The following is a 22811-nucleotide window of genomic DNA, read 5'->3' as shown; positions in this document are numbered from 1 at the left end:
CAGCAAACTTACTGTTACAGCATCTAAGAGATTAATTTATTATATCATTGGTATCTTTCAGCAGGTTTTCAGGCACTGCACTCAGCCCACATGCTCAAAACATTCAAATTTGCACTAAATAGTACATCAAACACATTTTCCCAATACACGTCCATTCTAAGTTCATGTATGCATTTATAACTGATGTCACCAGTTTGATTATAGCTTTAAATTGGTCTCATGGTATACACAGCAGTAAAAACAAATAGTTATTTCAGTAATTTGATTAAACATGTGAAAGATCACAGTCCCATATTTCCCACAGTAAGTAAATGTATTTTAAAGCACCTTTTAAAAGACAAACTGTGACGTGCTTTATATCAGATAAAACCAACAAAATAAAATGAATGAATGAACTAACCTTATGAATAAAATAAAGTTCACTATCAGTAACATCATAGCACCCACCCAGCTGAATAGAAACTCTGTCATGCTAGCTAGTACACAGTATGAGTTATTGTAACTAACTGTAAAAAGTTGGCACAATGAAAATAAACTACACCTAAACTTAGACTGCAGGTTATAACTTCTCACCTGAAGTTCAGTTCACCTGACACTCGGACCGGCAGCTGCCTCGGGTCTCTCCTCCTCCTGCCTCCCCTTTCCCTCATCTACCCGCTGGCATCTGTGGAAGCTCCACCATAGCCACCACCAAACAACGGAGTTATTTTTACACATCTGCCAGCATCTGGCCAATCCACCACCTTTCACTGTTTATACCCCCGCCCCCCCCAAAAAAACAAAACCCCAAAACAAACAAACAACAAAAAAAAGACCATTGGCCATTAAAAATGAAAAATCGCCAGTCCAGCCATGCTGCTTTGTGAACGAGTCCACTAAGATTACAGGTCACAGATTGATCTCCACAACTGTAAAGGTTCTGTCTCCATTAGATGTAGGGATTGATAACAAACCGCGTGCCATTACAGCCCTCTTGCTCGCTGATGCTCACCATTCAGAGTGCTAGAGGTCAAAACCAGACCTGTGAATTGAATTCTGATTTTAATGGGGAGCCTTGATCAGCAGAGGTGTGATGTCTCAGTCCTCAGTGAAACCCATGGACGTCTCACTTTGAAAGGCATCTTTACTAGTCTGCTGCATTCAAGGCTCGAACCAGAGCCAGTTTTTATTAAGCCCTGGCTGCTGGGGATGTAAGATATGTGTGGGGGTTACCAGCATTTTTAAAATTATTATGATCAATGCTAAACACATATGGTGATGTTAAAGTTTAAAATCACTAAGTTGGTCCATACACATTTCCATTGTTTTAAGAAAGATTTGGATACTTTGTTAAAATCTCATTTTTAATGTGCCGTTTTCTAAAAATAGGTCTATGGGAGATAAACCCAGTGTGCTCAGAGCCTTAAGATCACATCACATGGTCATCCTCAGATTGTTTTCTCTGCTCCTCAGGCAAACTTTTCTTTATTCTGTCATATGTAAGGCCCCCTGTCTATCTGCCATTGCTCTGAATTGTTCATGTTTCCCTGAGTGGTTCTCTCTCAGATGAAATCCTGAGAGCAGGCTTCTCCTTTTTAATACAACTGATGCAACTGCTACAATTTAGGGCACCAAAAAAATAAAAAAGGCCCGAGTCAGCCGTGCATCAGCAGTTAAACATGAAAGGATTAATCAGCTTTATCCACCCACGCTACCAAACTGCCCTTCAGCAAGGCATCCGCTACAGCAGAGGATTTTTGTGGCCACGCCGTGACCTCTGTAGAAGTAAAAAGCTACACAGAAACTCCACAGCCTCATGGATTGGTTAACACCAGTTATGCGTTTCAGTGACTGCCGGGAGCCCTGCTACATGTGAACTCACAGCATACAAGACTTGTCCAACACACTGACGTTACACAAGCGCTGAGAAATGATGCTGCTCATCACCTACACTTGTTCATGCCGGTTAAAATCCCCAGATGAGTTACATAAAAGATTAAATCGACAATATTAATCTGAGGCTTTTAAAGAGTGACTGACAACCAGGAGGCTAAATTTATTAAGTCTGCATTTAGAGAAGAGGTTTATTTTAAAAATCAAGTCAGCTATGTTTACAAGAGACCTGCACCACTTTGTTTTTGGTTCTAGCATTGAAGATCCAGAGGACATCAACTCTATGTGTAACAAATGTAGCCAACACCTTTTAAAGCTTTTAATGCCTGTGACTGAAGTGTCCTTACTCAAATACAGTCACAGTGCAGCACACAGTCATCCCGAAGCTTTATGTAAGTGACGGGGAAACAAAATAAAATGGCATAATTTTGACTGTGTGATAAATGGTCAGATCCTGGTGGTTTATGAGGTGACAATCCTATGAAGAAAGACCTCTTTAAACAGCTTCCTGTAACTGTCTACACAGGAGAGAAAAGGTTACAGCAATCAGAAATGAAAAGACAGCAGCTTCTTTCTGTTAACACCAACTTTATTTATAACAACAGATCTACTGAGCAGGCTGCTGCTGTTCCGGCATGCTCCTGATGATGTCAGAATCGCCTGAAGAGGAAAAGAGGAGCAGAGTCAGAGTCACTGCCACATATACAAAGACGCACACTTATACCGCCTGAAGAAATGCTGCATGTCTTTAAATGCCCCACACAAATAAAACAATAATGACATTGTGAGGATAAATGTTGCCACTGGAAGATCTCTATATAAACTGACTGTAAAGTGCTGGCAGTTCAACTAAAAGCTCTGACTAGCATTCATCTAGCAAACCACTAGTCCTGAGTGGGACTAGTGACAGCATCTGCCTCTAACAGGCTCAAGAGAGGAGGGGGGGGGGTTGTCAATCTACTCCCCAGGGAAGTCCACCATATCAGTGTCAGATCTGTCACTTTTGAGATATTTACTGTCATTTTAAAGCTTGTTTTGAATGTTATGTTGATTCATGGATTCTGGTCATTTGTTCCAGTGGCTTTTCAAACTAAGAACAGGCTGCTAAAACAAAGACCTAAAAACAATCATTCCCTCCTGGCTACTCTCCATATTATGTGTTAAATGCTGTCCCTCTAGTACTTGTTAACTAAGATAGTTACATCTGGAACGTTTAATATCTCCTAGGGAACTAAAATATTGTTTTGGCTGAAATTCTTTTAGATTTATGTTTGTGAACTCGCCGCCCACAAATCAATTTAACTTGCAGGCAGTGATGCACACCAGCTGGTGCCTCAAACATCCCACTGGGCTTTTTTAACACTTTCTCCCACAGCGTATATAACATCTAATTCCTGTGGAGGTTAAGAAGTGGTTCAGTGAAGATAGGTTTCACAACAAAAATGAGTACTCACCAGGGTCGATGATAGCCAGTGTGCACACCCTGTAGTATTTGCCGCAGGCTGTGCCCAACTCGATGTTGTTTCCACTGTAGTGGTGGACACCAGTCTTGGCCAGCATAGCATAGTATTCAATCTCAGATTTCCTGGACAGGTAATAAAGGTAAATGTGAGACAAACGCACATGTGGTCAAATACTGCAACAAAGGGTAAAGCTGACACAAGACAATTTAAAATATAAAGAAACAAGTGCAGATAAGTACAGCCATAGATCCTTCTAACACTTGATTATACTGACTGTAGAGAAGTTTCTGCACATTGTTTTTTTGAGTTAACCACTTTATAATCAACATTTAGATGAAATTTGTTAAAATTGTAATGAATATCTCAGCATCTTCTACAAATCAATATTGGAGACAATTAGTGTACAATAAATAGCAGAGATCCCAAACTTTTCTGAATTATGACTGGCATCTGCTAGCTGTATCACATGAGTATGATTACATCAAACATGTAGCTGTCCTTACCTACTGAAAATTAAGTTTACACATGTATACTTTTGTGCCTCTGCACTAAAAGACAGCGCAACAAGTACAACCTTCCAACCTGCACAGAAATTACAAGGATGGGACCAACTATCTGATAGACCACCTGCCTCACGCCTGCATCCAAGCAACGTACGTTAAACCAAACACACACAAACGGAAAACGTATCAACACCTTCACAGGAAGATAATAGATATGAAAATCCAAACAACTGGGGTGTATAATTTCTAAATAACCTCTCCATGTGTGACGATGTTTGTGTAAAATTTTGTTCAGAGTGGCAATGGAGGCAGGGTACATACAGACATATATACATACACTATGATCAATGCAGTAAGATTTAGAGAAAGTGTTGATAATTGGTCATTTACTTTGCAGGTACACAGATTCTTACTATTGAAAATTAGTTGAACTATTTATGTTTTTGCTCATTATTACACCATCTTTGAACATTTAGCCTGAATAATACTGATGTGAAACAACAAACAATAGAAACATTCACTGGTGAATGTCGTCTTATTCACTAGCACATATGTAGCAGCTCAATAAGGCAATACCAATTTATGTTTGCATCAGTGCCCTCCTATTAATTAACCTCACTTCACTTAAATTTTATTTTTAAAAATAATAAAGAAATAAAGAATTCCTTTTACTGTTAAACTTGTCATAGTTCTTTGTAGCACACTGAATCCCTTTCAATTCCTTAGCTAAAATAGTGTGTAGAAAAATATATTTAGGAAAGTCTTAATATACCTGAGAGCTGGGCAGTTGTTGGCCAGGATAACCAACTTGGCTTTTCCCTGACGGATCATCTTCTGGGACTGTTTGTAGCCCAGGACGTATTTTCCGCTTTTCATCACCAGCTGGAGACGGGAGTTGATGGACTCCATAGACTTTTTCTGAACACAGACACACACATATATCAAAATCTGAAGTCGGTGACAGTACAGGAGCTACACACCTCTCACACTCCACTACATATCGAATATAATAAATATGACAACTATAATAGGACACATAAAAAGCGAACACATTTAAACATGTTTTAACTTTATATTAAAGGGGGAAGGGTCCACGTTGCTGTCGTCATTTTCTATTAGATTTTATGAATTAGCATTAGCTCTACTGCCGGTACAGTTAAACATGAACTAAACGGGCCGCCACTAATAAACACTGTCATAACAATCAAGTATTTCATAAGATTTAAAGCAGCAATAAATCAACACTAAGTGACACGACACTGAGTAGAAATATCAAGTTTTAAGCGGAGTACTACAGCGCTAGCTAGCAGGCCCCGGCAGTTACACGTCTCCACGTGAAGCCTGGCCGTGCAGTAGCGCGTGCACTCCGGCCTCGCTCACCGTCTTCTTTGCGGCCACCATGTTTGCGGTTTAGTCCGGACCGGCCAACCTGCGGGCAGAAGGAGGATAGCAGAGGACTGTCGTTAAAGAGTGGGTCACAGCAAAATGTGAAAATGTGGCGAAAATCATATTTATTTTATAAATAAAACTCGGAGCTCGTCTTACTGTGAGTTAACTCCAATATGGCCTCGGAGAGAAAGGAAGTCCCATGGTGCACTGCGCTCGTATCACTTCGGCGAGCATGCGCAGAACAGGACTGGGCAGGCGGCTAAGGGTAGTTTTCAGATACTTCTGCAGTGAGATATGTAGTGGACAAACGCGTCTATTTGAAACATTTTACTTAGCCTTTTACTAAAAAATTAATTAATTAAACAATATGTTATAGCCAAACTTAAGTAAATCTGTGGTGTTTTACATTAAAAAAAAATGTATATTATGGTAGTCTTTAGTATGCCTAAATATTAAAAGCAATACATAAATGGATTCATGCAACTAAATGTCATTTGTATAATATAATAAATAATAACTCAGAAGATTAACTATTTTTAATCAGTGTTAAAAAGCGATGTGTTGTTTAAAGATTGTACTTTACTTCCGAACGGTTATGCTTTTATTTTGAAATCCAGTGCAGCGATCTAACTGAGTCCTCTTCACCCAGTGTCCTACTTTTAATGTAATTAGGCTGCTTTAAGTCGATTTTTAGTATCAAATCAATCATCGATTATTAGTTTGGTTTGTTATGAATATTTTCTATACTTCTGACAATCAAATGGTGAATGGAATCTTTTTAACTCCGTAATTTGCCTCGAGTTCATTGAGTTCAGTGCCATCTTCATGTTTAAAAACTAAATGCTGACATTGCTCCCCCAACTCTGGAATAGTTTGCCACACCTCATAAGAACTTCAACAATTTAAAAAAATTAAATCAGCTCTTAAGACCAACATATTTTCAGTTGCTTTTGGTCAAGTCTGAGGTCCCGTGGATTGGTCACACAAATGTTTTCTATTATTTTGACTGTTTTTATATATATATATATATTTTTTGTTATTATTTTTTTAATTATCCATTTTATTATGTTGTCTGTTTATGTAAATGTAATTATACAATTAGGCTCTTGAGACCTGAATTACAGATGTGTGCGCCTGTTAAGCATTTTGGGTCAAAGACTGTCTGCTATATAATTAAAATGATCTTGACTTAAATTCTAATATTACAGTTAAGCAAGCTAATTAATATAAAAAATGACAAACTCAAGGCTAAATTAAATATTTTGTAAGCTATACCAGCATTAGGGCTATTTACTATTGTTATTATTTACTATTGATGTTTGCTCAGTGGCACGTCGGCAGTAGCGCTATTTGTTGGTGTGGCGAGAGCGTCGCGCTTCACTTTCCCCGCCCCAAGAGGTGGCCTTTGCGCTCTGACTGAATAATGTATTTTCGTCCCTGAGCCAGCCTCAGGGAAACAGCCTAAGTTACAGTACACAACAAAAGCCAACATTTCACCTGCGTGCCCAACTGGAGACCTGCAACCACAACAACCTGAAGTCGTTTACTGCAGGAAATGTGCGTAATTACGCACTGGACTGAAGGAATTTAGCGACCAGACGGTGCGTTTAGGCTGTCCTCCGAGGGTTTCTCATTTTGCAGAAGCGATATATATGCACGACGTCATCAGTGCAGGCACAGTCAGTCCTCACCTCTTAACTTTGAGCTCACAGTCCTCTGTGTGCACAGGGCAGGATGGGATGCTCCACCAGTACCCAAACTTCAGCGGTAGATACGACTCGACCAAGCGCTAAGCTCGAGGAGAGCAACGGAGCCAGCACTACAGGTGAGACAAAGAAAGAAAAAAACAAAAAGAACAAAAAACATTTATACTTGTAAAGTATATGATATTAAATAAAGGTAGTGAGATTTCTGAAAACATAAACATCTGTCCAGTCGGGAGATATGTGCCATTCACTGCAAGTATATTGCAAGTGGACAAATTTGATATTGTTTTATTTTGTCACAGTAAATATGTGAGAGTTTGACTGGAAACAAAGCTCTCATCCAAAAAAACGACATCATATAGTTAAAAAATAACTTTGCATCTGTTTCTAAACTTACTTTCTATTGAATTCAGATTTGTTATTCAAAAAGGGTTTGATTAACAAATTTATATGGTTATTTTCATTCAGTCAACACAGTAAATAACTTTCTAACATGCTGGTAGGAATGTTGCATCATCCCTTTAATTATACTGAAGTGAGCACTGTTCTGATAAGGACTTGGTCTAAATGCAAATGTACAGCATCTGATGTCTTTATTTTTAATGAGGCAGAGCTCCACTGTGACAGGATGGGAAAGTTTATTGTCATTATTTAACGGTGGTTCCTGGCTCTGTCCTCTCTTCGAGAGAGACGGGGGCACGAAAGCAGATTTAGTGACAGTCTACAGTTTCATTAGGAAATGGAGAAGCCACTCTGGACGCTCCTTTGTTGTAGTAGGTCAGCGATGGCCCCGGCTGTGGTGCGTTTCAAGATTAAAAAAAATATGTTCAATTTTTTTTAAGTGTCATTTTTTACAAAACTTTTGATGCATTTGAATGGTGGAAATGTGAGTGTGCAGTTCTGCATGCTTAAGCATTGTTTGACATAAGTGAAAGAAAAACTGGTAAAAGATTCACTAAGTGAGACCACCTCTGAGCAAGTGTCTCTTTGCACTCATTACAGGCTGCTTACTGCCCTGAAAGCATGGAGACACATACACAGAAGTCAGTACTTTCATGGACTTAGCTGATAAACCACTGACCCTGTTAAAGTGACAAGGAGAAATTTGCTTAATAAGTATGTGAGTAGATTTCCCAGCAGCATGGAATTAAACAGCTCATTCCTGTTTGTGACTCCCGCCTATGCTCTGGAAATAGTGTCTTAGAGGTCACATGGAAATCCATCAGGATGTTTTCTTAAGTTTGCATGTGCCTGACTCGTTTCACTGAAAGTCACTTGTCAATCCCAACAGAGGAGGAGGAGGAAAAGTTTGTTGATTTAAAGACAAGTTATTTCAGTGCAGACAGACATGGCAAAAAATGAACAGAGGATCTAGTCTAGAATTAGGCTTGATCAGTTTATCCATCTACATCCAGGATATATTTTTATTGTTACTTGTTACAGTTATTTGATATTATCCTACTGTATATTACTGTATACTTGTATTCTATTGTACATATTGTATATCTTATTCCTCTGCTCCTCTGTCTCTCTTGCTGCATTGAGCATGTGTATGACAAAAGAATTTCCCTCGGGATGAATAAAGTTCTTTTTATCTTATCTTATCTTTTACATGCAGTCTATGTGGGCTTTATTGGTCCCCTTAAATCAGCAGCCTTCATTCAACTTTTCCAATTATGACCCAAAATCACAAAGACAGCATGTAGAATAATGTTTTCTGAAGTTTTATGTTGTCGTCACTGCTCCTTCGTGACACCTTTTTCAAGAAGTAATTTGCTTCTTCGCCAAGCTTCGAGGAGCTTTGAGAATATTAAAAGTTGAGAGTTAAGACTTGTGTGATCCATGCAAATACCTGCAATGCAAATTCTTCCGAAAAAAGTCAACAGGGAAGTGATGCACCCTGTCACGCAGCAACCTGTTTATAGAGCTTGAACTGTGCTGTTTGAGTCTTTAAGTGTTTATTAACCTCAGTAATAGAAACATTAACTTCCTGTCAGGCTCCTTTTATCGGTTCTTCGTGCTGTGTTTTGTTTTTTTTTGCTTTTTATACTTTAGCCCTGTGTTTTAGAAGCAGTGCATGGATTCTCAGCTCTTCCTGCTTCCATGGTTTGCATTCAAACATTCACAGTCAAAAATAAATAGAATTAGTTATCCACTGTTGGATGATGTTAATAGAATATTTGTGGCCTAACATGGGCCGGTCACAGATTAACTCTTCCCTCTGGTTTTGGATAAGTGACCTGTGATGCCATCATGGAGGGAAAACAAGCAAAAAATAAACTGAGGCAAAGGAAACACAATATTGATCCTACCAGAATATCACTCAGGAATGCTTGTTCTTAGCAGATATGCTTCGTTTTTTAGATCTCTATATTACAACGTGTCCTCAAATGACTTCTTTTGAATTGGTAAATTAAACTTAACTCAAGGTCCACTGATTTCAACGATCTGTGAGGTGAAACAGAAAGCTTTATAGAAAAACACTATGATTGGTAACCAAAAGTGAAAATGACCCTGGTGTCAAACTGTGCTATACGAGGCTGTGGCTCACAGTCACTGCTCGGGACTTTCACTCTTATTGTACATATATGATATAAACAGAGTTTTTGTCAACATTGTATCATATTTTCACTAATATTGATAATATAAATACCTTATAATATGTCTGGCTTTAAGTGAAAGCCATTATTACTGTGTTTAAACTATATATCTACTGTAATCTATATTGCATCTGTAATCTATAAAACTAGCTGTTCATATTATCCAAATAAACGGCCTGAATGAATGTTTGCTCATGCTTTTTTCTGCTAACAGGAGCGGCCAATGAAAATGGGAATGTAGCTGAGGACAGTGAAACTATTCCGGACCAGACACCTGCTGAGGGAAGCGATGCCAAGCCTGGAGATGAGCCTGCTGAAGAGCCTGCCGTGACAGCCGCGTCTGCAGACACCACAGCTGCAACTCCACCAGCAGCAGAAGAGTCTCAGGATGCAGCCGGCAGCCCGCCCGCTGAGACTTCAGCAGCAGCAGGAGACAGCACCGCTGAGACAGCAGCAAGCTCCTCAGAGGCTGAAGCTCCTGCCCCAGAGCCAGGTAGGCGGGAGTCACAAACAGGAATGAGGTTAAATCTACTCACAAAAGGCCTTTTACTACATATATTCTTAGAATCTGTAATGTTTTAATGTTTTATTTTGAATTCTTCTGCACATGACAACACCACTGTATCTTCAGTCTGAGCTTATAAACATGCACATTATAAATGCTCGTTGTAATTCATGCAAAGGTGAACGTTTATGGGAATCGCTGCTCTCACCCTCGTGAAACGTATCGGGCAGACAAGGACAAGAACCTGTGTGTGCGTGCATAAGTTGGGTTACTTAAAATGACACTTCAGAACATTTGGAGTGGAAGATTTTCTCTCTTGACACCTCTTGAACAAGTTACCACAGTAGTCGCATAATTAATGTGTCCAAACAAGTGATGGACAAAATGTACAACAGTAACCTGAGCGGTACTATTCCACCTCAACGTGGGATGCCGCAGTACACAGGTACGTAATGTCTCTTCCGTTTTTAGTTCCTCCGCAACTGTAGTAACTACGCAGTATCCAACAACACACTGGCATGACTTTGGCCTCTAATGAACACACCGGGGTGGCCACAAGAATGCGTTTCCAGGTCACACCTATGATCAGTACCTATTAAAGGATCTGTCTGCATATTGCACAAGCTTAACTGATCAGGTTAAATTTTCTTATGAATTCTTTTAATTACACGCTTTTGTGTAGTCATGGATTAGACTAGTTGTTGAAGTTTCACAGACTGAAACACACACAAAGTGTGATGTTGTTGAGGGTTTAGCTTGTAAAATGTAACTTTTTTTATATCCTGGCAGCTGTCACTAAAGGGATTTGACATTTTGATAGAGGATAAAAAATAGCTGATAGCTTTTGTTTGGCCAAAAGCGTTGAGGATATTTGTGTGATTTAAACTTGGAAATAAAGCATTTGTTGTGTTTGCTTTGCCTCCCAGCCCTCTGCTGTGAGTAGGACTCTAAATTAGAAATTTCTGCTGTAACTTCCAAGACAGCACCTCAGCAGGCTCTTCAGACCTGCATTGTGATAATAGCTCTGCATGCCTGTCCGCCAGCGATCATCTATACATGGAAGCGCTCTGTAGGAAGCTGCATGACAAGAGCAGCATTGCACTCACTGCTATCACAAAGTTACTTAGTGATGCAAATGACGAGATGGTAGCAAATGATGATGAGGTCAACTTCATTTTCCTCTTTGTCTGATGCAAAGTGTTCATTGCAGTAAAGCGGGCCGAGCAGGGTGGCAGGTTAAACATCAAACACCAAACTTTTTAGAGGTTTTAGCTTCTATGAGACTCGATGCTGCTGTAGTGGGCGAAATTAAGTGAATGTTGCTTATTTATAAAAATGTATTCTTGTGTCTTCAGTCTAAGATCTGTGATGATTCTTGGAGTAATTTTTAGCCACAAAATAGAAGCATGAATGCCCATGTCTCAGAGCAATGCTGAAAAACTGTTTTATGCATGTGCTACTTTCAGACTTGACTATTGGATTTCCTTTTCCTTATCAGGTTTTCCTAAAATTTCCCTGAAAAGCCTCCAGTTGATCCAAAACACTGCAGTGAGAGCGCTAACAGGGACTAGAAAGACAGAGCATGTTTTTCCCGTATTGGCTTTTTTTCACTGGCTCCCTTTTTAATCCAGATTTGAATTTAAAACCTGTCTCCTCACATGCAAAATCATGAATAATCAGGCCCCATCAAATGTTAAAGACCTCGCTTTGTTCTCCGCCTGCTGGCTTACTTGTGTTTAATAGAGTTTCCTAGAGCTGTCAGGGTTTAGGAGACAGATAGTCGCTCTACTTTTAAAATTAATTTTAAAATTTCCCTTGTGATAAAGTTTATTCTTAGACTTACATTCATAGTCCTAGACTATAGTGATACAATACAGTGATTACAATTCAGATTGTCTAAACACTCTGGCGGTAACTGGAAAGAGAGACCATATTAGTGTCTCCAGATCCAAAGCACTGAATGCTTAGTCCCCATCATGTCTATAGACCTCATACAGCCATATTATCCCAACAGAGCACTTTGCTCTCAGACTGTAGGCTTCCTAGAGTTTCCAAAAGTGGAATAAAAATTCTACAAAAAATATTCATGAAGTAATGCTACCATAAAATCTTCATAGATGTGTCTCACAGATTAACTGTTCATCATTTAATCATTATAGTTAGAAAATCATGATCTTCACCCCCTGCGCCATCCAACTTCACTCACTTTGAGTTCAAATACGGCCACAACCCTGTGTAGAGATGCTGGATGGAGCATGTGTTTGTGTTGCCAACACTTTGTTGTCACTGTGGTATCATTAAGATGCAATCTGAGTCCACATAGAAACTAGAGCGTTCCAACACATATAGGGCTTCCACCAGCGACGAGCGATGTCGGGACGGCTGAGCCTCCACGCCTCCATTTCACAGCCAGTGGAGAGAGAGGATCGAGTGTCACATAAGCAGAACTGACAGAGCGGCTCGTCCACTTCTGACGCAGCTACAGGTTGTTTTTAAGGAACGACTTGCTGGAAATCTGCTATTCCTAGTTCTGCAATATAAGTTTTAACACCTTCAGATTAAAGGTGTTTGCATGGAGATTAATTTCCTTTTCTGTTTGGGAGGGAGGCTTTAGTTCAAGTTCATGCAATCTCTGCACTTCAGACTACAACAATACTTTGGGAGTGTGCTGTAACACAGTCAGATGTTTTGTTTGTCTGCATGCAAACATGCTAACACTTCAACTCGGTTCTGGTTATTGTGTTCATTATGCTGCAAGCTGGAAATCTGACAGGATTAGAGTGCTAAAACATTTGAAAGGGGGTGATTTATGTTCACAGTTTTTCCAGCTCTATGTTTATATTTTTAACTCTAAACTACAATAGCTTAGCACGTCTTAGTCTGTCGCAAGGTCAGTTACTACATGTCTTCCTCCCAGTTTTCCTTTCTTCTTTCCACTGTCCAGTCAAAATATGGGCTTTAAATAAATATATTTTAAAAATGTAATCATAAGGCAACCGAGAATGCTGGCAGCAAGTATCCTAACAGTCCATCGAGCTGTTTCACATTTCTGACTTGGTGAAAGAGACAAAATACCTCAAACCTGGAAAAATACACTCATCTTTGTTCTTCTGCTTGAGCCCACCGCACCTGGACAGGTGGCCAGTCTGTCATAGGGCTAATAAACCTCACATAACATAACCTGATACCTTAAACAAACTGATCTAAAATGTGTGTGTGTGGTGCAGTAACACTGGGGACAAGTGGGGGAAAGTGTTTTCAGGAGAGTTTATACCAGCTGTGTGGACAGAGGAGGACAGTAGTGTTTGGTCAGCACCTAAAGGCCAAAATAAGAAGAACACAGCTTAAATATGACGGCTTGTTCGTGTCTTAATCTGCTGTCTTTCTAAACAGAAAAAGGGGATGCCGGAGCGACTGACTCAGAGCCCAAAACAGACGAGACACCTGGTGAGCATCCCGGCAGCTTCCTCTTTATGTCACATGATCCACAAATTGGTATTTGAACTCTTCCAATATGTGTCCTCCTCTCTGCGTTTCTTTTCCAGCTCCCAGTGAGTGACGTGCGACATGACCGACTGCACAGAGGAGTTTATCTGCATGCATGAGTGAAAGTATGTCCGTGTGTGTGTGTGTGTGTGTGTGTGAGAAAGAAAGACATTGTCTTGTTGCCAAGATCCAGACCCCGTGGAAACCACATTGAGTCCGGGTGCTCAGTCACCACTGTGCCTTCTTCCTCCTCCTGGATGTCTGCAGTCTCTCCTCTTTGACTGTGAATAGAGTTCAACAGCACTTAGGTTTCTTTATCTGTAACAGGTAGTAAACAGCTGAGAGAAGCTTAGATTACTATTTATTATCTGTAATGAAATAGCACCATAAACTGTATGTCCTTAACTTATTCTTGAAACCTAAGAGTTTGTTTCTGTGAAAACTAAAGCCAAAGTATATTAGATATTAGAAGATATTATATTTCTTTTTTGGGGGGTGAGGGGTAGCTAGCTTTGATTTTATTATCATATTTAAAGTAGGCGTAAATCTAAGAGGGTTTTTTCCTGATGTGTCATGATTTTTAGTATTCCCAAAAATCTGTAATTAGCAATAAGCTGTTGAAAAATTAAAAAGATCTTAAAATAAAACCCAGTACACATATTCTCTGTGTTTTAATTCGATGCAGGATGAAAGCAAACATGTCACACTGTGATACAGCATTTTTTATTTTTTTAATGAGTGAAATTATCAAACCAGAAGCCAAGAGGAGGTTCAGATGATGTTGGGGCTTTTCCATCTGAGTGTCCAGTCCTACTGGATCCCTACTCTTTGTTTAATGAGCAGCCTCTGAGGTGTTAACAACTGAATGTGTGGACATCTATGAATGTCCACACAGTCTCCAACATTTCTGTGGACTTTGTTTACTTATAATTTTGGGTGTAATGAAAAAAACGCGTCAAATTTTTCCAGCAAAATTCCCTCTGCAACGGTGAATTCGTTGTACTGTGTTGTATTTCACACATACTAACCCATCCCTTCTCTGTTATGGTCAGTTCAGCTTCCCATTTCTTTTTAAGGTAAAAGGTTGTATCCTGTCTATCTTCTTCTAATGATCTGTAGAAGATGGAAATTGCTTTGAATTGTTCATAGCAATTTTTACTAGTTACAACTGAATGTTGCTCTGTTGTAAATTTAAATATTGAAACACTGAAAAAGACTTTGGTGAAATTCAGCGTGGCTCTTCAGGTGTTCTCTGGAAATACAATCAGGCTTCCACACTGAATCTATAATGACACTTGGTGGCGCTACAGCTTGTTAATGATGCGGCCGGCTAGTCTGGAGTCAGAGAGAGGACTGAGAACAACAATTGCCTCAATTTCCACCAGCCCACCCTGAGGAGAAAAGGAGGAGACGCAGATTGAGGCAAAATATGAAATGATAATATTGTCCAAAGATGAACACACACAGTCATTCAAAATCCCCCGCAAAAGGTTTTTGTACAAATCTCTGTAGTCCTATGAAAAACCAAGTGATCCCCATGACTCTGTAATTGTAGATCCACCTTTAGCAGCAATAACTTGAATTTGGCCTTGTTCTTTTTTCCAGCATTGCTTCAGTTCATTGAAGTTTGCAGGTATTTGTTTATATACAGCTCTCTTAAAGTCAGACTGATAGGCAGCATTATTTGCTTCTATAAGATCATTACAAATGTTCCTGCTTGGCATTTTGATAACACAGAGCTGAATGATCCAAACCAGCAAACCGCCAAAACTTCTGCTTTTACAAAGGTATTCACACTTGCTGATCATCAGATAATCCAGTGCATTTGATGATCAGCACCTGTCTGCTATTTACCCTCTGCATTCTCTGAATTCAGCTTCTCTGAAACTGTGAGGATGTGCTTTTCCCCCGCACAGCTGTTTCCCTGGCGTTTAATGTAAATTTAACCCAAACTGAACAAACAGTGGAAAAACAGGGACTGAACATGAGGAAAATACGAGTTCAGCTTATACAATTTGACCGAATCCAAAAACAGCATTTGCAGTACATTTACTCATTTGTCCAAATATCAGCAGAGTCTCCGCTGTGTGACAGTGTAAGCAAATGTAAGTCCCCAAAACATGATTAATGATGTAATTTGTGGTTTAAAATAAAATGCAAATCCCTCCTTTTTCAACCTTTCCGTTTCTGATCAGCATAAAAATGAAATTCATGACATCATCCATATGTGCACAGTAGCACTGACTTTAAAGTGGGTGTGTCATAATGTAATACAGTGCTAAAGGTGTGTAAAGCTGTGGTTAACACTCACTCTGGGGAGAGCAGCGACTTGGTAGGCAGCTCTGGCAGGAAAGTTACTGCTGAAAACTGGGGAGGGAAAACATTTTCATTAGATTTGCATGCATTTGCAGAAGTACGGTGAAGTTATTCACTTCCATCAGTGAACCCATCTATGAATCTCAATTTGAATGGTTCATTTCAGCTTCTAATAATATGACAGGCTTTATTTATGAGTGGTTAGATCATTTACCCATGTATTATAGATAAGCAATAAAACAACAAGCACAGGTGCTTTGCAGTTGCTGGGTAGAAAGTTCCTTTGGCTGGTGTATAGCAGCAGCTGAGGATGGCTAACACACACACACACAACCTGGAAAGGCACATTTTTTTCTTAACTTAAGATTTATTACTCATTATTAAAGCTTAAATGCAATTTACAATAAGCAAAACCAGCATCTATGGCTTAAGACATTTTAAAACAAGGTAATAATGCGCTGCCAGTATTGCAGCTGCATTTAGTGGGGGGTCAGCCATTATTCATTTATACACCAGCTTTCACTTATAGAAGGAGTTATAGTTGTGTGAAGGTTCACGCTGTACACGTGCTCTTAACCGGATGTCCTTTAAACCAGTGTTTATAAAGCCTGACTTTAGAGGATCAAAGTTTTAGTGAAACGTCTCCTCACCAGGGTCAGGGAAAGTAACCTGCCTGTGGTTTAGGTGGCAGTGCGAGAGAGAAAGGTGGGAGTTAACATCCACTGCAGCAATGCCTGCTGGGAGAGGTTGGGTTACAGTTGTGTGCCTGCACAGTGGTGTCTATTTACAGCTCTCTGGGTCCCGGAGCTTCCATTACACCTGACTGTTATGATCGGCGAGGAGGATGTCATCAGGAAGAATTACACACTTTTAAAATTTTATTAAAATATGCACTCACTGGCCACTTTATTAGGCACATCTTTTCAACCACTTGTTAATGCAAATATCAAAATCAGCCCATCAGCAACTGAACTTAGGGATGTAGACACGATCGAGACGACCTGCTGAAGTTCACATTGAGCTTTCACAAACTGCTTTTCCACCAAGGTATGCTGAAGAGGATCTCTGAACCTGGGCTACAGCAGCAGAAGACCACACTCTGGGTGTCAGTCAGTCAAAAACAGGAAACTAAAGCTAGGACTTGCACCAGCTCACGAACATCCTGCCTTATATGATTAAGGCTTCTGCTGCTAGTGTTGGTGTAATGGTTTGGGGGGAAATGTCTGTGAAGGTTCTCAGTCATCCAGGTCATCGTAGTCAAAGGAGCTTGCAAAGAAAAGCGTCTGGACTTCTTTAAGTTGCTTGAAGACGTTTCACCTCTCATCCAAGAAGCTTCTTCAGTTCGGTTTGGGGGGAATTTTCTTGGCTTGCTTTGGGCCTTTTTAGTGCAAAGTGGCCACAGGATATTGTTTTTTTCCTCCATTAGATCACTGATAGGCTCCAGATAATTTTATTTTATGTATTAGGGACAGTAACAGCATATTAGTATTCCTGTAACACACGCCGGGCTCCATAAATAGGAATGTGTAAACATGTCCACAAATAAAAACAATTTGAGGTGAGTTTCAGTTTATTCCTCTGATCATTTTCACAATAAAAGTCCTCTGAAAGAATCATTCATCATCTGTTTTACTTCCTCATTCCACAAACTCTGGGAGACATTAACTGACTTCCTCAAAGGTCCTTAAGCAGGCCACACACACACACACAGAGGAGGCAATTCACTTCCTCACTTTTAAGAGCAGCCTCCTTAATCATAGCCTCATTACTATAGTAACGCACCAGGACGCAGAACAACCCACTGATCTATCTAAAACACTCAGCACTCTGTAATTCAGCAGAAAGTCTCACACTGACCTGAAAATGGACCACAATGAGCTCTTATATAATTTAAATAGAATAACTGGCCACTGATTTGAGGAAAGCTCTGACCATCTTGGCTCAAAGCTGCCCCCTTGTGGCTACTTTCATGAAGAAGTGCATGAGGCGCAGTTTTTTAAGGCTTCATTAAGACTCCAAATTAATAAAGAGGCTTTTTTAACTACCACGTGACAGCATGAAATAAAGGGAAATCCTGCCATGTGTGTGAGACCTGTATGCAAGGCCAGCTGTCATAAGAAAGCAGACCACAAATCTACTACACATGTTCATTCATAAATTCCTATAACATCTCTATTTTTCTGGCTTGGATCCTCAACCCGTTGATAGGCAGCTCTGAACACCACATCCAGAACACCTTGGATTTTGTTGAGAAGGTGAGAGATGTCATTATGGAGGCAGATGAAACAATGGTCTTGTACAATGTTACATCTCTCTTCACTTGCATCCCAGTCATGGAGGCGTTGGAGGTAGTTCGTAAGAGATTACAGGATGATTCCAACCTCAACAACAGGAACACTCTCAGCATCGACCAAGTGTGTTTGCTTTTGGAACAATGGGTCAGTTCTACAGGCAGAAACATGGGTGTGCCATGGGTTCCCCAGTTTCACTCATTGTGGCCAATTTGTACATGGAAAAGGTGGAAAAGAGGGCTTTGTTATCCTACCATGGAAACGCCACCAAGTCATTGGTTCAGGTATGTGGATGACACCTGGGTGAAAATCAAATCTCAGGACGTACATCAATTCACGCCATCACATTAACTCGGGAGTCACACAGAAAATGTATGCTTGACGACTCACCGCCAGTCCCTGTAGAACTCCCGGTCTCCAAACTGCAGAAGCTCTGCCACAAAGTTCAGAGAGGAATGTCAAAACCAACAGAAGAATATATTAGATGGATAGAAACCTGGGAGGAGGCAGCCAGGGGGAGGATTAGAAAAGGAGAGAGGAAAAGGTGTCTAGGTTGGTAAGGTTGAACTACTGTTGCTTAACAAATGTAACTCTTGAGACAGTATAAATCTCACTTCAAAAATGTTAAAACAATACAAAAAACAACAGGCAACAACACCAGAATCAAGGGATTAGGTCGAGTATTTAATTTAGAACAAGTCTGACGTATAAATGAAAAAGTCTCTGATGTGCAGTCTTGATACTCACAGCTTTCAGCAGCTGCTCCACCATCCTAGAAAGATCAATCTCCTTTAAGAAGTAACAAATAAAAGGATACCTTTTCTTTATAAGCCAAATCTAAATATATTTGAAGGCCGCTCCAGTTTCAGGCAAATATTTCTTGACTCTTGCTTTATTCCTGGAGCCACTGTGAGTGATGCAGTTAGTGTCTCTGTGTTTACACACCTGGAACAGTTTCATTGAGTTCTGAACACTTGGGATCCTCCACTGGAAGACACAGACTTAGGTCAATTTTTTTTGCTGAGTATATTTTTCACAATATACTCAAAGAAGTAAAATGTTCTAACTCTGCATATCACAATTTCAGATTTTCACTAAAGAATCTTAGAGAATGAGAGATACACAATATTCAACTACAGAAAACAAACTACAAGTCAAATCTAAATATATTTATTGCAGGCAACATTTTGAGGCTCAAAGGTTTCAGCATGTGGTAATGAAGCAGAACGGCAACGGCTATACGGGGCATGCCAACTTCGCAAATTCGATGCAAGAAGGAGTCTGCTGGTGTGTGAATGAAGTAACTGCAGCATTAGAAAAGTGTGCAAATACCATTGTTATTTCACAACATTGTCATTTCACCCAATTTAAATCACAAAATGCAAAGATAAAGTAGTACATGTCTAAAGACAAACACACAAACAGGTCACATCAGAGTGTCACATTAATGACTTGATGCTATACCTTCTGACTTTGATACTGGAACTTTTGAATGTTTAGAAAACGAATACAAGCTTGTGAGAAACGACGTGTACACAGGACTACTAGGGCTGGCCCAGGTAAACTACTTTAACAAGTTAATATTTACACAGCAAATATTTTGACCCACTAACTTTCTTCCTCTGTGTTGTTGGTAGAAGCGTCCATCTACACTAACTCTGCAGACTGTTGTGAGGTTGCCTGAGTAGGAGACATTGGTGTTAACTGCTGACCCGTTGGACTGTGCCACAATTGCACCTCAAAAAACACAGGCAGAGGAATAAGGACAACAATTTAAATTTCAAGTATCATTTAATTTTATTTTATTCATTATGGTGTATTAAAATGAATCCACAGTGATATAACTACAGATCCAACTTTGATCCATGGTCAATTGAAATAGCTCCAGCTTACAAACACAAGGAGTTGTACATGTTAGTATGCCACCACTAGATGGCAGTACAGTGAGTATTGAGGCAGAAGGAAAGACTAACAAGGACTGTCCAGACCTGTAAGATTTAGCTGAATGAGGGTCTTACTTTCTAAATCTTATGCAGTTTTGGAAGCCACGCTGGTGTACATTTTCATTTCTGCGTGGACATGTACTGAGGTTTAACTCACCAGCATGACAACACACCAGTTGAGGATCCCTATGTAGTTGCTGTAGCCGCTGGCTGAGCTCAAGAGAGACTCCTGTAGATCTTGACATCTGCAGAGAAGCACACAGTCGGAACCTTCACCGATGAATTTTAGAATATAATCAAACGATATCCACTCTTTCCTGTCTCACTCTTTTACAGTATCCTATCTCTGGTTTTGCCTTCTTTCTTTTTTTGTGGTGTTTATTTTCCTTCTCCTGAGCCTGCAGCCGATCTCTTTCACCTGTTCATTCTTTTTATACATTCAAACACTAATACAGACACAGTCGGGGCTTTAAGTCCATGGTTTAAAACAGATGTGAAAGAAAAATCATGATTATTGCATAAATGTCTTTTTGCCTTTACAGAACATTAACAGAAAAGTTTGTATTTCTTTCTAACTTAAAGTCTTAGAAGACAGGAGCAGCCAGACAATTTTCACACGTTTGTATCTTGTTTAAACACCCTTAAAGTTCAAACCTTCCTAGAAAAATAGGTGCAGTATTATAGAATGAAAACAAAGATCAAACCCTGTTTTCAGGTCCAGAACATGGGAATAGAACAGCTGCGAGATAATTCAACATCAATGGTAGCTTACGGAAGTAGAGGAAGCAAGAAGAATGAATCGAGTAAAGTTTGATTTGTCTGACTGTTTTCTTTCACTTAGTGTGCCTTATAATGGTCCGAAAAATACGGTAACTTCTACCTTCTTTTAGTATGTCCAGAAGTCCAACTTTTTGTGCTATGGTTACCATCTTCCTCTGCCTTTTGGGTTGTTGTGTTTGCTGGGGAGAAAACTTACAAACATACAGTACAGCACTTCAGAGTCACACTGGTAACAATCAAAGATTTATGTAAATTTGACAAGCTGAACGTATTCTGTACTGTATCACAAAATCATGAGGATGTGTGCTAGTCTTCCAGCACCACACAGTATTGAGGAGCAAATATCAGTCAGTGTATACCCATGATAGAGCGCAGTCCTGTCTCGGCCACATTAAACCAGTCAAAATACCAAACGAGGCCAACAGTGGCTCAATAAAGCCATTCTCCACAAGGACTTTCCATGAAGTTCGTCTTGGATCGCCAAGCGAAGAAGAATCAAACCAGCCAAGAGCAGATGAAGTGGATGAAGATGAAGCAGGGCAGCACGGAGGCGAAAAGAGCGAGGGCAGTGAGGCGAAAAGAGATGAGAACAAGGTTCTCAAAAAGTAGATGACTGATGAGGTTATGTTCTGGTTTTCTTTGTCAGGCAGGAAGGAGCCCAGCGGGCGATGGTAGGTCATCACAGTGAAGGCGATAGCCAAGGCCGAGCCAACGGCTTTTAGAACTGAAGGAGAACGAGAGGCAGAGTTAGAACAAGAAAAGAGAAATGTTGTGAAGTGTGACACTCCACATAAAGCCAAACCAGCAGACTTTTAATGTATCATAACTTTGGCATATTTACAGAAATTTTAGGTTCATGTTGTGAATATATTGACCTTTGAAGTACAAAAGACATAAAGAGAAAATGATCTAAATAACCTAGCCTAATGGTTGTGTGATGTATCAGTGAATAAAAATATCAACTGTAAACATAATTAACTGGCACATAGGTGTGGAAACTGACTGAAATTGTCTGTGGAGATTAACAGTAATTTAAAAAAAGAGCTAAATTTGTGCTGGGCTAAGATATTTAGATCATTTTCTCCTTCCTTGTGTTGGTAAAATGATCAGGGGAGCTACTGGAATTTTGCTTGACCACGTTTTTAAGAGCAGCCATAGTTAACTGTTCTTTCATAATATAGTCTGTTTCAGTTTAAGCGTTGTTTTCAATAAACTGTATGCTCAAAAAAAAGCTTTATCTCAATCCCATTGCTTCTTGTTGCATGTTGAAGCTCTACTTGGAATCTTGTTAAGATAAAACCATGTTAAATATATATTGGTTTGCCAAGTGATCTTAAACTTTTGATAGGGGCTGTACACTGGCATTCAATTCTCTGTATAGAGAACACCGGTTAGCTAATGCTGTCGTCCAGTAGCCTAGCACTAGCAAAAAAACAGCAAGCCAAACGATAAATTCATGTATGAAATCCAAATAAAATATGTATAATGCTCTATTAAAAAAAAGTAATATAAGATTAGAATAATGTTTATCTGTCTGCTTATTTATAAGGAACTCCATTAGCTTCCACAACAGTGGTTGCTAGTCTTCCTGGGGCCTAAGCCATCAAATACAATCAATTAAAATATTACACAATAAAGTGGATGCAAAATATCCACAATTTGGCTCTTACATCCACAGTGAGAGTTTACAGTTTTTAAAATAGAAGCATATAAATATCAATAACACTGAGGCAAAACACACCAATAATGTTGTTTAGATATTCTACTTTCCATGTTCCAGATCCCCAGAATTGATATTTTCACCGAATGGTCTTTTCTGTCTGCCAGTGTGTCATGCAGATTTCAAGATTAATAAGCTCTGACACTCAACCTGACAAAGTGTGAATTTGCCAAGGCCACTGTAACATACTTGAGCAGGGAAGTGGGACGTGGTCAGGTGCGGCCCCTTAGCGCCAAA

At 39.7% G+C, this 22811-nt stretch overlaps 2 protein-coding genes and 2 long non-coding RNA genes across 5 annotated transcripts; 1 reads left to right on the top strand and 3 right to left on the bottom strand.

The window, feature by feature from the left end:
- Nucleotides 1–1434: 1434 nt before the first annotated feature.
- LOC120727163 lies at nucleotides 1435–20998 on the bottom strand. Its single transcript, XR_005694444.1, has 3 exons — nucleotides 20682–20998; nucleotides 10551–10560; nucleotides 1435–1444 (listed from the first exon to the last, which is right to left on the bottom strand). It is a non-coding gene; the product is annotated as an uncharacterized LOC120727163 (long non-coding RNA).
- rpl30 (ribosomal protein L30) lies at nucleotides 2444–5469 on the bottom strand. The gene is made up of 5 exons (XM_040021348.1): nucleotides 5384–5469; nucleotides 5219–5267; nucleotides 4611–4756; nucleotides 3327–3457; nucleotides 2444–2532 (listed from the first exon to the last, which is right to left on the bottom strand). The coding sequence occupies exons 2-5, from the start codon at nucleotides 5237–5239 to the stop codon at nucleotides 2480–2482; spliced, it is 351 nt and encodes a 116-aa protein (XP_039877282.1). The 5' UTR covers nucleotides 5240–5267; nucleotides 5384–5469; the 3' UTR covers nucleotides 2444–2479.
- si:dkey-284p5.3 (uncharacterized protein LOC557830 homolog) lies at nucleotides 6665–13985 on the top strand. Of its 2 annotated transcripts, XM_040021347.1 has the most exons (5): nucleotides 6665–6828; nucleotides 6956–7052; nucleotides 9748–10026; nucleotides 13432–13485; nucleotides 13584–13985. In XM_040021347.1, exons 2-5 carry the CDS (start codon nucleotides 6962–6964, stop codon nucleotides 13595–13597), a joined length of 438 nt encoding a protein of 145 aa, XP_039877281.1. In that variant the 5' UTR covers nucleotides 6665–6828; nucleotides 6956–6961; the 3' UTR covers nucleotides 13598–13985. The 2 variants fall into 2 exon arrangements, with proteins under 2 accessions (XP_039877281.1, XP_039877279.1); XM_040021345.1 differs by having other exon boundaries at nucleotides 6791–7052.
- LOC120727162 lies at nucleotides 14199–20675 on the bottom strand. The gene is made up of 3 exons (XR_005694443.1): nucleotides 18522–20675; nucleotides 15836–15891; nucleotides 14199–14915 (listed from the first exon to the last, which is right to left on the bottom strand). It is a non-coding gene; the product is annotated as an uncharacterized LOC120727162 (long non-coding RNA).
- Nucleotides 20999–22811: the final 1813 nt, after the last annotated feature.

This window comes from Simochromis diagramma, unplaced genomic scaffold (assembly GCF_900408965.1).
Source record: "Simochromis diagramma unplaced genomic scaffold, fSimDia1.1 OVJJ01000753.1, whole genome shotgun sequence".
Classification (NCBI taxonomy): domain Eukaryota; kingdom Metazoa; phylum Chordata; class Actinopteri; order Cichliformes; family Cichlidae; genus Simochromis; species Simochromis diagramma.
This window is presented reverse-complemented; position numbering and strand designations above follow the sequence as displayed.